The 12,810-nt window shown below is 40.0% G+C and overlaps 1 protein-coding gene across 3 annotated transcripts in view; it reads right to left on the reverse strand.

The window, feature by feature from the left end:
• Positions 1-12,810, reverse strand: part of TENM4 (teneurin transmembrane protein 4) — a gene marked incomplete at both ends in the record, with an annotated part of 341,202 nt that overhangs the window by 169,812 nt on the left and 158,580 nt on the right. For all 3 annotated transcript variants that reach the window (XM_082278669.1, XM_082278668.1, XM_082278667.1), the window contains 2 exons: positions 3,495-3,709; positions 8,509-8,679. In XM_082278669.1, coding sequence (XP_082134795.1) covers positions 3,495-3,709; positions 8,509-8,679 — 386 coding nt within the window. The remainder of the gene's footprint in view (positions 1-3,494; positions 3,710-8,508; positions 8,680-12,810) is intronic.

Below are 12,810 nucleotides of genomic sequence, written 5' to 3' on the forward strand. Positions count from 1 at the left end.
TGTGGCCTGCAGCTTCCTCATGGGGGAAGAGGAGGGGCAGGCACCGATCTCCTTCTTCTCTGTGGTGACCACTGACTTGAGAAAACAGCATGAAGCTGAGTCAGGGGAGGTTTAGATTGGATAACAGGAAAAGGTTTTTCACTCAGAGGGTGGTTGAACACTGGAACAGGTTCCCCAGGGAAGCGGCCACAGAAGTGTTTGGACAATGCTCTCAGGCACAGGGTGTGATTTTGGGGTCTCCTGTGCAAGGCCAGGAGTTGGACTTTATTATCTTCATCGGTCACTTCCAACTCAGCATATCTATGATTCTATAAAACAACAGAATGATTTAAGAGGATACTGGTGAGTGGTTGGTTTGAATGACACTTTGTGACCCAGGTGTCTGTAGCCACTCTGAGCATGAGCTACTGTCTAGGCTGATGCCTCATCAGGTCTCAGTGTGACCATGCCTGTCACAGCTGAGCAGGACAGTGACAGAGGACATCATAGTGGTGTCTGGGTGCTGGGAATGTCCCAACAGAGCTTGAGTTTGATTAAGGAACAGGTGAGCTGAAGAAGGTAAAACCAGTAAGGGAAAAACCTAAGTATTTCCATTTTCACTTTGGAGCACGATGGAACAGCTTGATCACAGGTAAAGTTCACCTCACCAAGCGCTGAGATTTCCATGGCAGCTTGAGTTAGTTTTCTAGAATCACTGGCTTGCAAGTGAAGAGACACTTCTGGGATGCAACCTGCTTCATTGTAAAGTGGACATCTAAGAAATGTCCTGTGGATGGAGCTTACACGCATCCACTTCCTGCTCTTTGTTAGATGTAGTTACTTAGAGCTTAGTGAGATGAAAACGACCTCAAGGCACTCAGGTACAGTGAGCTGCTGTTCTTCCACTCCAGTCTGGGTTATGCTTACTTGGGGCTTCCTGCCAAAAGCAAAAGGTTTTTTTTACAAATATTTGCAAGATGCTGCTGCAGATGCTGATGACTTTGCCAAGCTACTAGTTACAAGCTGTAAATATTAATTGAGCCACAAATGGGTTGTGTTTTATTGCATTTTAATACATTCAAAGATTTTTAATAGGCAATTAGTTACTGCCAGCAAGGAAATCATAGATAAAATACCATGTTAATCAATTCAAACTGGACAAATGGAAAAATACCCCCTGCACACTGTGATGGCCAATCCCTAATATCTATGATTTATTAAAATTTGGCTTAGGTTAAAATGAGTTTGAAAAAGGATTTGATCTAGGAAGATTAAATCTAATAGACCGTAACAAAATTGTGTAACTTACTATGATTTGTTGAGAAGAATGAGAAGAAATGCCTTTTGTTAATAGCAAACTACTTTGGGCTTCTGCATGATCTATTTTTAAGACTACAGAAATTTGGAGCTTACATTTTCTTCGTACTTATTAGTGACCACCACAGTGGCTGGCAACCTAAAATAGAAAACAATCACCACAGCCAGAGAAAGTTTCCCAAAGAGAATTTGGAATAGTTTGTTTGCATGGCCAGGTTTTGGTAGCAGCAGGGGCTGCAAGGGTGGCTTCTTTGAGAAGCTGCTGGAAGCTTTCCCTGTGTCTGACAGAGCCAATGCCAGCCAGCTCCAAGACAGATCCACTGCTGGCCAAGGCTGAGCCCATCAGTGATGGTAGCAATTGTCACCTCTGTGATAACACATTTAAGAAGGAAAAAAATTTATTGCACAGAACTAATTGCAGCCAGAGAAGAGGGGAGTGAAACTATGCGAGTGGACCAATTATGCAGACACCAAGGTCAGTGCAGAAGGAGAAGGAGGTGCTTCAGGTGCTGGAGCTGAGATTCCCCTCCCTGTGGTGCAGCCCATGGTGAAGCAGCTGTGCCCCTGCAGCCTGTGGAGCTCCAAAGGGGAGCAGAGATCCACCTGCAGGCAGCCCGAGACCCATGCAGGAGCAAGTGGATGCCTGAAAGAAGGCTGTGACCCTGTTCGAAGCCTGTGCTGGAGCACGCTCCTGGCAGGACCTGTGGCCCCATGGACAATGGAGCCCACACTAGAGCAGGTCTGCTGGCAGGACTTGTGAGCTCGTGGGAAACCCACGCTGTTCTTCAATGACTGCACTCCATGGAAAAAGTGAGGTCTATGTGCTAAACTTTAAATTTTTTACTTAAACAAATGAAAGTATCTGCGTAATAACTTCTGTTCCATAACAAAATTTAAGAATGATAATAAGTAAAGTGAATACAGAGTTCTGATCTACAGTAAGTATTATGCTATCATGACTTGAGCTTTTATTCAACTAACACAGGATTTTAAAGTCATAAATGTTTGAATCTTCCTGTGAAAGGAGACTGATTAAAAAAGGGCAATAACAGCATTATTGTAGCACTGAATTTATGATGTGCTGATCCTACTGAAATATTTTAATTCTGCAGAAAAGTAGGCAGAGAAGTGTAGATTTATGACACCTCTGACAGAAATAAGTTGGAGGTGTGTTAATATGAACAAAATACCATATTATCCAGAGAGATAGTAATAAACATACCTGTTTGTTCAAAAATGAAATAAAGGCAGGCTATTTCTATAAATCTCTAATATTTTCAGCTAATAGTAGAGGGCAAGGGCAAGACACACTGATATAAACCTGCTAATTCTTTGATAACATGCTGATGCAAGTGGGAGTAAGATACTTTGCACTGCCAGCGAGTTATGCCCTAATGTATTAATCAATCTGGGTAGGAGCAGCTTAGAAACTGAAACGGAAAGGAGAGAAAATAATGTATAAAATCCTTACTTAAAGGGATGGTTCTTCAGAGCTTTTCAGAGAAAGCAATTTTTTGATATGGTTTTTGTCAAGGTGTGTTAAGGAAAGCATCTGCTTTCATTTTAATCCTACAGAATAATAACTGGATCTTGATTTCTGCCTAAGTTGGTGGCTCTCTGTAAAATCTTGATTTTCTTTTCTTATACACTAATTACTTGGCCCTGACAAACCTCAGTCTAAGCTGACAGCATACATCCTGGGAAGGGCTGGCTCAAGGCATTCCAGCATGGAAGACAGAAGTGAATCTTGCTCCCCCCTAGGGGTGACCAACTTGCTGCTCTTACCATGAGACGGTGAAGGCAGTGGCTGAAAGAGAGACAGACCTGAGATACATGAATCTGCTTAAGAGAAGATTCCTTTGGATGCAGTTTGGGTGTAGCTGCCTTTGTGCAAAGCACTGGATGGAGAAGGTGGTACTTTCTGCTGGTACCACCAGTGACCACCAGCCTCACAAAACCATTCTCCTCTGGCAGCTTGCTGCCTTAGGCAACTGCTGGCTCTGCCCCTGCCTACAGCCCACCAGATTAATTTGTGTAAATTTTGCAATTGTCTCTTGATTCTCCTTCTCTGGATAAATGATCTTTGGCATCTTGCAAGCGTGCAACAAATTCTTGAAAGAAACAGATGAAAGAAAACAATACATCATACAAACATCAACTTAAGACAACATTATTTAATTGAAATAAGGGCCCCTTACCTGTGTGTGTGATGGTGGGAGTCCTTTTCTGCCATAGATGCCAACCAGAGCAGCCTTTCCTAAAGAAACATTGAATTTGAGATGCACTGGGTGGTCGATGAACACCTGAGATCTCCAAAAGATACCAGGAGGGATCTTCTGTGTGGCTCGTCTGCCTACATCAATTTCTCCGGAGTCTATAAAACTGTCGTCTGGAAAGAAACTACTGGGCTTTCCTGCCAAAACACAGGAACAAAATTCTTGAATTAGTCTTACATCCTGAAAGTAATTTAATCATACTGGTGTCTCTGACACTGATCTTGAGGAACAGTCTATTAGTGTCCTGAAGTCTTCACAGTACTTTGTCTAGCCAATCCATAAGATTATGGGAGGAAAACTGGCAGGATAATTTCTGGCTTCAGTAACTGTTTTGTTTGAAAACACGAGCATGGGAAGAGCAACCTGGAGAAAAATGGCCTTTTGTTTAAATTGTAACATCAGAGAGTGTGTAATTACATTACAAAGAGAAGAATAAATCATCTGACATTATATTCTAAATGAATACAAGTTTAGGAATGGAGAAGTCATCATTAAATTAGTAACGAGAAGTGTAGCAAGAGTGAGATAGACGTGCCACAGAGTGGAATGGTGGTGTGGAGAACAGCAGCATGAACGATGCCTAAGTAGGGAAAGGAGAATGTTTCTCTATTAAATTAATTCTTGACAGTGGCGAAAGTATTTGAAATATGCTGAACTGTCAAAAAAAAGCTAAAGAAAAAAAAGGACTGAGAAAAACAAAGGAGATCATACCCTGCACTTGAGTAATATCTATTAAGAAACATGAGAGGTTTTAATTGGGTTTCAGTATAACCTGTAAAGTGTGCTATTATTATCCATTTTCTTTCAGAAGACAAATGGAGGCATCTGTTTCTAAAACTACCAGGCTGGAGAGCCTGGGTATTCAAATGGAATCAGTACATGCTGAAATGTCCGAGGGAGCTTGGCACCCCTAAAAAACACACCTGAGGAATTCCAGGTTAGAAATTCATACAGTCACAACTCTCAAAGCAGGTGGCTGCTTCAAAAAATCTGGACCCAAAGGAAGACCAGGGAATGAGGGGCAGAATGAAAAATCAAACACCAGAATGTTCCCTTTTCAGCCTGTGCTATAACCAGTGGCCACAGCTTTGGTGCAGGGCACAGGGATGATGAAGAAGGCAACTGCTTAGCAAACACCCTTTATAAAGGACACTTCTAGTGGAAAAGTGTGCAGTAGTGTCACCTGAAAGATTCTGGCTTTCGTAAAGAGAGCAACATGTCACCAACAAAGACTAATTATTTATTTTGGAAATTCAAATAAATTTGTTCTCTTATCTATGTGCCATTACAGCACACACTACTCTGTGTTTCACAGAGCAAACAATTCTAACAAAATGAGAAGGGAACTTCTGGCTACATACCTTCTTTTGTAGAAAAATCACATTAGGAATTTTTTTCTTTCAGTACCTACATTTGAAGAATGTGTAAAAAAAATCTTTTCACATCTATCATGAATTCACATCAAATAGTCTCAGAATTTACTTGCCATATTGAAAAGGTGACTGGTAGAACATTGCATTTTACTGTTTCAAATGACCTTTCCTTTAATATTACATAACGTTAAATACAGTATTGCCTTAAATTTCTCCATATACCATCCCAACACAAACTCTCCAGCAGAAACAGATGTAAATTGTTAGCTGTCTCTGAAAATCAATATAGAAACAATATGCATATTAACTATTAAGGATGGAGAATCTTTCCTTGCAGAACTTTTGGTTCCAGTAACACTAAACCCTGATTTAAAGTCAGCAACTGCTTAAGGACACTGCTGAAGCAGGACTTGATGGCATGAGCTATCCTGAGGTAGAAGTTTTATGCATACCAGCACAAAAGGTGTATATATGCAAAGGCTGTATGTTCACACAAAAAAAGCTACTCTTAATTTTATAAGATCTCCATTTATCTTTGCTCATCACTCTCAAATAAATTCAGAAGGGAAATCTGCTGACTTTTTATCCGTTTTCAATACACATACACATTAAAGGAGATAATCAGAAGCATCTCAGGTAAATGGGCATTCTTTCTGAATCCTGCTAATAGAGTACAATTGCACAATGAAAATCAGCCAGATAGATTCTGAGGAGAATTATGTTCTCAACTGGATTGATAGTATTTATTTGGTATACTAAAATTTTCTTTTCACACTGTCAGGATTATAGGAAACAGTTTCAATGTCTTCATGCAAAATTTCTTATTGCACTACTGTAGGATGAAAAGATTGAGGATTCTATTAAAGAAGAGCTACAGACATCACACGTTTTGGTTCAAATGAAGGATATATTTTTTCTGATTCTACTGGCATGTTTTATAGATTCTTATATATTCAGGTGAAAACCTTAAGTATTTGATATGCCCCATGATTGTTCATTAATAAAGATTGTACATCAGAGTGAATCAGGGAAGGTGAGAATTTAATATGACAGATGTTGCTATGCAAGATAGAGCCTGGAGAAAATGAGCACAGGATGTATTCCGTAGAGAGAGCAGCACTTGCTCATGCAAACGAAAATGCTTCTGTGATTGCAAAAGACAGTCTCACAGAAATAATTTCTTGTACACACAATTACAAAGTTTATGTCTCCTCTTGGTGGACACTTGTATGTCTGAGAAGCAGATATCCTAAGAGCTGTTACATCATGTTGCCAGTGGTCGAAGCTTGTTCTGATACAGATGTCCAAGCAGAAGCTCTCTTCACCAGCCTGAATTTAGTCCCTGAAATCCCTCTCTGTTTCATCAGTTTCAGCCTACAGTAAGATTAGGCCCTACGGACTGGATACTTCATAAAGAAAGTACAATGAAAAAGCCATGTCAGCTTCTAATCAGAAATTGGCTTTTAATCAGAAATATCTGACTCCTTAAAATTAACTTCAGGTCTGAATTCTTAATTGGGCTGTCAATTACTCTGCTCTTTCTGCACATTACCTTGAACTTTTTAGTTACCGTAGCAACTGTTCCTAATTTCTTTGGATATCAAAATGAGCTATTTCATTTCAGACCTTGCTGAATCTCTCTGTATTTCCAACAGGATGGTTCCCTGGCCCATCAAAACACTTAAGAACACATATAGCTCTGACTTCAACCACAGTCAATTACATGCTTAAACGTAAGCATGTGGTTAAGTGCTTTGGTAAACAGGGTTGGGCTTGAACAGAGGAAAAAGCTGTTCTGGAGCACAGCCACAGATGAGAAGGAATGACTGTTACTGAGAGTTGGCAAGACACTGGTAATGATTCATTCAGATCAGCTCTAAGGATGTTCCTAACACATTCCAGCCTATTTCATTATGATCCGGAAGACATTAAAATATATTTCCATTCTTTTAAAAATAAATTTCAATCACATAAATTCTGGTTTAGAACAGAAGCCCTGCAGCACTGCTAGTCCAGAATTAGTTACATAGTTACCTGATGGCAAGAGAGCTGCATTTGAAGGCTGGACAGTGCACCAAAGATGTTGTTGTGATGTGCTTTTTAGTCAGGACACGGTATTTTCCTCTAGAGCCTACAGATTCCCTAAGATCTATACAAAGCACTCACTTGAGGGGTCTTCTAATGACATAACTAGGCTATTCTTCAGACTCCTCTTTTAACACTTTTAACAGCAGCAATCAAAACTTCTACTCATGTCACTGTAAATGTGGCTAAAATAAAATCAAGTCAAGGTCTTTCACCTGGATGTCAGTTTTGGATACGTCCATTTATTTTCATTTTGACTTTTAAAAGGAAATGGACAGATCAAAGCTAGATGATTCAAAAATGAAACATATGGCAAGTTAGAGGGGAAAAAAAAAGGATCTGTTGTGAAGTATTTTTGAGTACAGCAGCAGGGCTGTCGGCATCTTGCTGTACTGTCTAGTAAGGTTTGCTGAGAATAACCTGCTTAGCTGATTTTTCCTTGTAGCAACTTGATGGCAGCCATCAGTTACCAGTAAATACACTGTTTTAAGGAACACACATAATTATGGCCTTTATTTGGACTAATAAAGACAGACAAAACCTCTTATAGAAAAAACCCCTCAACAATTAATTTAAATTAAACATGTAAACACAGGCTGTGAGCCAAAGCCTAGGGAACTCTGTGGAAACTTTTGAGTTCAGTGAGTTGCAAGAACAGTAGCATACATCTTACCTGTCCACAAAACTTCTTCCACCAAAGTAACTACCAAAAATAGTCAATTGCTGCAGTTTTACTGGAATCTCTTAATTTTATATAGAGAATCTTGACACACAAATAAAAAAAGCTTTCTGAAAATTTGCATTTCTCATTTCTCCAGCTATGTCTGGGGAGGGATAAGACTTTGCAGAGCTTACAGGTACTTTTAGCAGTGGTGCCCCTAAAAAAAGCACACAAAGATGTAAAGCTGATAAGGTGCTACTGAATTGAGGATCCATGAGGTGCTTCTAATTTCTGTCAACACCGTGATACTTTGTGCAGACTAGGCCTTTTATCTGGCTACTTTTGCAAAGCTATGTCCAACTCTGGAGTGCCAAAGCTCATAGTGTAATAGTTCTCAGTAAGTATTTTGGTCCTCAAAACATTTGCTAAGTGGCAACAAATAGTAAAACTCAAACATTTTTGTAGTGTTGTAGAGGAAGCTTGATGCAGTGCTCCAGGAATCATTTAATTTTCAAGAGACAATGTTTTCCCATGAAAACAGCCACTCAAGGCAGGGTTTTCATGCTGACCTTCTGTAGTCTGTGAGAATGCCTTGAATATGTGGAGAGAGTTTCACATGGTTTTATTGCATTAGTGGACATCAGAGGGGTATGAAACTTAGAAACATATGGAAACAGGACTGACGACTAGCTCTAGACATGAAAGACTGGAAAAGCACCTGCTGATGGCAGCACTGAGGGTAATGGAACATGAGATTGGACGGCTGGAGTTTAGAGGCAGACAGAAGACTCACAACATGGACACATACCAACCATACCTTCACTGGTTCCTTTGCCTTTCCTGTCAGGTAACTCTAACCCTGTGCCCCCCGAAGGATATAAGGAGACGTCCGTTGGCACTGGCCAACTGCTGGCTGTGTCTTCCGTGATCTCATACATCTGCCCTTCCATCGGCTGCAGGTGCCAGTTTAGGCCAAACAGGTGCATGGCTGTGGTGAGCAATGAGAAAAGTCATCTTTTTCTGTTTGGGAGAGGTTCAGAACTACAGGGGCACTTTCTAAACCCTCGCTCCAGTGCCTTATTAGTGGTCATTGCTTTAGGACAGGAAGGGAATTAATGTAATTAGACAGCTCCTGCTGCTTCTACCATACCAGCTCCCTAGGACTTTCCACCCACTTAAACTCAGTTTAGATCACCTGTACCAATCCACTCTGCTTCTTCCAGCAGGACCATTCCTGACTCATGGTCTGCATGACAGGATAACCAGGCACAAAGCTCCCAAGGCTGGGGTGACAACGCGGTGAACACAGAAATACAAGGAGTATTATTTCCTAACATACCAATAAATCCCAGGGAACTGCACTCTGGTTTGTTTTGCCATATTCACAGTGTATTATATAGGTTATTTTTTTTTTTTTTATCCACCAATTATACACAGAAGCCCTGAAAGACATCTCTGACAGCTTTTCCTGGTTAAGACCAAGGGAAAACTGAGGCAATTTAAGATCCATCTTTTACACATGCCCCTGTGCTCTGCGTCACAAATGTGAGCGACTATGTCTGAGCATTCCTTTGTACAACTCAGCTTCTTCTATTCAGATCAAAGACATATCCTTGAGAACTGAAAATGAGCAGCACTATTTAGATTTGTGTGATATCAGGGCAAAGCTCTCTGTAGGTTTCTGGGCCATGCAAAGTCATCCAGTGCACACGTGAATCTATTTCAAGGCATTACATAATGACAAGTGAAGTTAAGGAACAAGACAGACTACTTAAAAAGCAAACACATGTATGAGGAGTATGGAAATCATATGCTTATACAACTAATACTTGCCCCTTGCAAATATAGAGCAAAAAAACGTGGCTTGTGGCTTACCATATCAGTTCTTCCATCCCAACATAAACATTTCATACTCAATCAGTATCCAGCTTAGCTTCAGGCTCTACACAGCTAAATGATCTGATACTTGCTACATTTGGAATGACATTTCTTTTTTAAGGAAAAGCCTTGATATTTTACACTATAATTTCTCCAAGAAACTATACAATGGCACTAACAGCACAGCCATTTAGTATAAACAAAACCAGTAAAGAAACAGAGCATTTCCATGGCCTATAATTCTCTTTTTATTCACAAACATATACCTGAGATCAGCAACCAGTGTCAGGGACAAGTGGTTAGTTTATTTAAATCTGTGCATCAGAAACAATCTTTTCAAGAGGATTGAAAAGTAATCTGAGTAGCTCTCTGAAGACAGCGTGTTTAGGCAATTTAGCAAAATACGTGATTTTTTCTACTTCAGTCTCAATTAGGTCACCTATCACTTACCAACATAAATAAGGTTGTCTTTGCACAACTACAACATCACAAAACATGAACGCAAATTTTTTTTTTTTTTTTTACCTTGTAAATGGGGACTGTGTTCGTTAACAGTCTTATCCATTTAGAAAAAAAATACATTCCTTAAACTCCCACACGGCAAGCAAGCACAGCAAGGAAGGTCTCCTGAGGACCTGTTCAACACTCATTTTTATACAGGTATATATACTAAGAAAGAATGTTACCAATGCTAGTGGTAATTTACCCAGGGTACTTTAGGCAGAGGGACAAGTATTTTCATCTGAAAGGGGTATATTTGCAAAGAAACTGTGCAAGGGAAGAGAGGAAATCAGACCATGAACAAGGGATTTGCATCAAGCATTTGGCATTGCTATCCTTGCATAGTATCTTTGTGTTTATACAGCTCTCATCATCAGACTGCCTGGGCACTTCATAGCTATTAACCTCATAAAACCTTATCAGGTAGGAATCTGCTTTTTTCACTACACAGAAAGGGAAAGGAGAACTACAGCAGATTAAAGGACTGACTCAATTCACCTGTTTGGGCATTAAAATGCAATTGTGTGTTAATTCACTTATCTTACTCTATGCTTACAGGGTCACAAGATTTAAGAGGCATTTCATGCAGCTCTCTGCCAGCAGTTTTGTTCTAAGCTCAGTACTGGATGCCATCTTATAATTCCATCCAGGCTGGACCTCTCCAAGGACCAGAGTGTTACCCAGGTGCTGCAGAGCTGTTTACAGAGCTCAAGGATTTAGATACTCTCAGCATGCAAGTTCCCACGTTAACATGGGATGTTTATAGTTACATGGATGTTTGTAGTTTCAGGCAGAACAGAAACTGTACTCTTCACTCCTCCAAACTCAGGCAATCCTAGACAGCTGTCAGGCCTAAATTCTGCTGGCCCTAAGTGCTTAAGCCCAGCTCCATCTCTCAGATGTCTTCATGTTAGAACGACCTGCTTGAGCTTATACCAGGCATCCCTGGTTTAGGCAGGAACTGGGCCAGTGGTTTGCTTTTTTCATAACCTCATTTGAACTGTTCTGTCCTTTGGACATCACAGCCTAAGTGCCACACAGACTTTTAGGAACACATTGCAAGGCTATTGTTTACCCAAAAGGACATTGCTGCTTCTCCTCTCCTTGGGAGGAATTTGTTATTGTAGATCATTATTTACTGCAAGCAAATAAAGATGAAAAACTCAACATTGTTTTGGGTGCAGTGGGAAAACTGTGAACATTTCTTCCAGGCATCCAAATGAATTTAAAATACCTGAGAGGAAATGTCTTAACAAGTGATCATCTTGGTTCAGTGTAACGACAGAACTGGCAGCCTGGAAGTGCTACAGCTTTTCTGCACATTATCCATCCACTTGAGCAAGTGAATCAACCATTCCATGTCATCATTCAATTCTCAATGTTTGAAAAGTGTCTTACAATGTTCCAATATAGAAAATTCAACAGAATTATAGATAACATAGTAACATAATTATAGATAACATAGTAACATAGATATTGTATTATCACACAAAGTTAAAAGACTTGTATTAACGTTAACTTTTGTCCTTTGCTAATAGATTTCGTCTAAAGCAAAAAGCTTACTGTGTACATTGATCCCATCATCACCTAGATCACAGAATCACAGAATGGTTTGGGTTGGAAGGAACCTTAAAGACCATCTACTTTCAAGGCCCCTGTCATGGACAGGGGCACCTTCCACTAGACCAGGTTGCTCAAAGCCCCATCCAACCTGGCCCTGAACACTGCCAGGGCTGGGGCAGCCGGAGCTTCTCTGGGCAACCTGTGCCAGTGCCTCATCAGCCCGATAGTAAAAAAAAATCATTATATCTAATCTAAATCTATTCTCTTTTCATTTAACACTATTACTCCCTTGTCCTGTCACTACAGACCTTAGTAAAAAGTCTCTCTACATCTTTCTTACAAGCCTCCTTTTGAAGTACTGAAAGGCTGTAGGAAGGTCTCCAATGATACGCCATGAGAATGAGATCTATGCACACCATGCATACAAAAACGCAGAACTCTGAAAAACAGAATTATTTGAATAGCTTCTTGATTATCAAGTGGCTAAAAAAATCCAGAAAACAGAGTGTAAAAGCTCAGAGCTACTGCTCTATTCAGGAATTCTGATTTGATGTTTTTAAGCACAAAATAAAAGCCTATAAATATTCCCACTCATACGGCAAACAGACATCATGTAATTTCTGCTACAGGTAGGCAATAATCACAAAATTCAACCTGAAAGAAGAACAAAGAGTCTGATTTACTTTAGAAACATGCTCTGGTAGCAGGTATGTTATGAGGAAGTCACCTGATTAAGTGATTTCATTACTATCTTCCAAATACCAGCAGTGTCTGATTGGCAAGCTGGTGGAAGATTCATTCGTCCTCTTGCTCCCTCTAACTGCCACATTGGTGCTGAAAAGTCGAGTAGTAACAGCAGTGGATATTTCAGGTCTTTAAATCTCAATGGGATGTGTAAAGCTGTTGTTGCACACAGTTGTGTTTAAAGATTTTAAAAATGGCACAAATCAACCTTGTTCTGTGATAAATTGACGCAAAGTTCTTTCTCACTGAAAAAAACAACGAAGGACCATAATCATGGAATAGCCCTGGAACCATAGATGAGAAGCACAACCATACATTTAGAAGTGCTAATGTTCCTAAAAGCAAAGTAAAGCTGTAAAAATAGATTGAGATTCCTGATGTTCTTAGTCTCCAGGTCAATGGAACCCACTGTGGACATTTTCTCTGGCTTTTT

This window comes from Coloeus monedula, assembly GCF_965178545.1.
Source record: "Coloeus monedula genome assembly, chromosome: 3".
NCBI classification, from domain to species: Eukaryota; Metazoa; Chordata; class Aves; order Passeriformes; family Corvidae; genus Coloeus; species Coloeus monedula.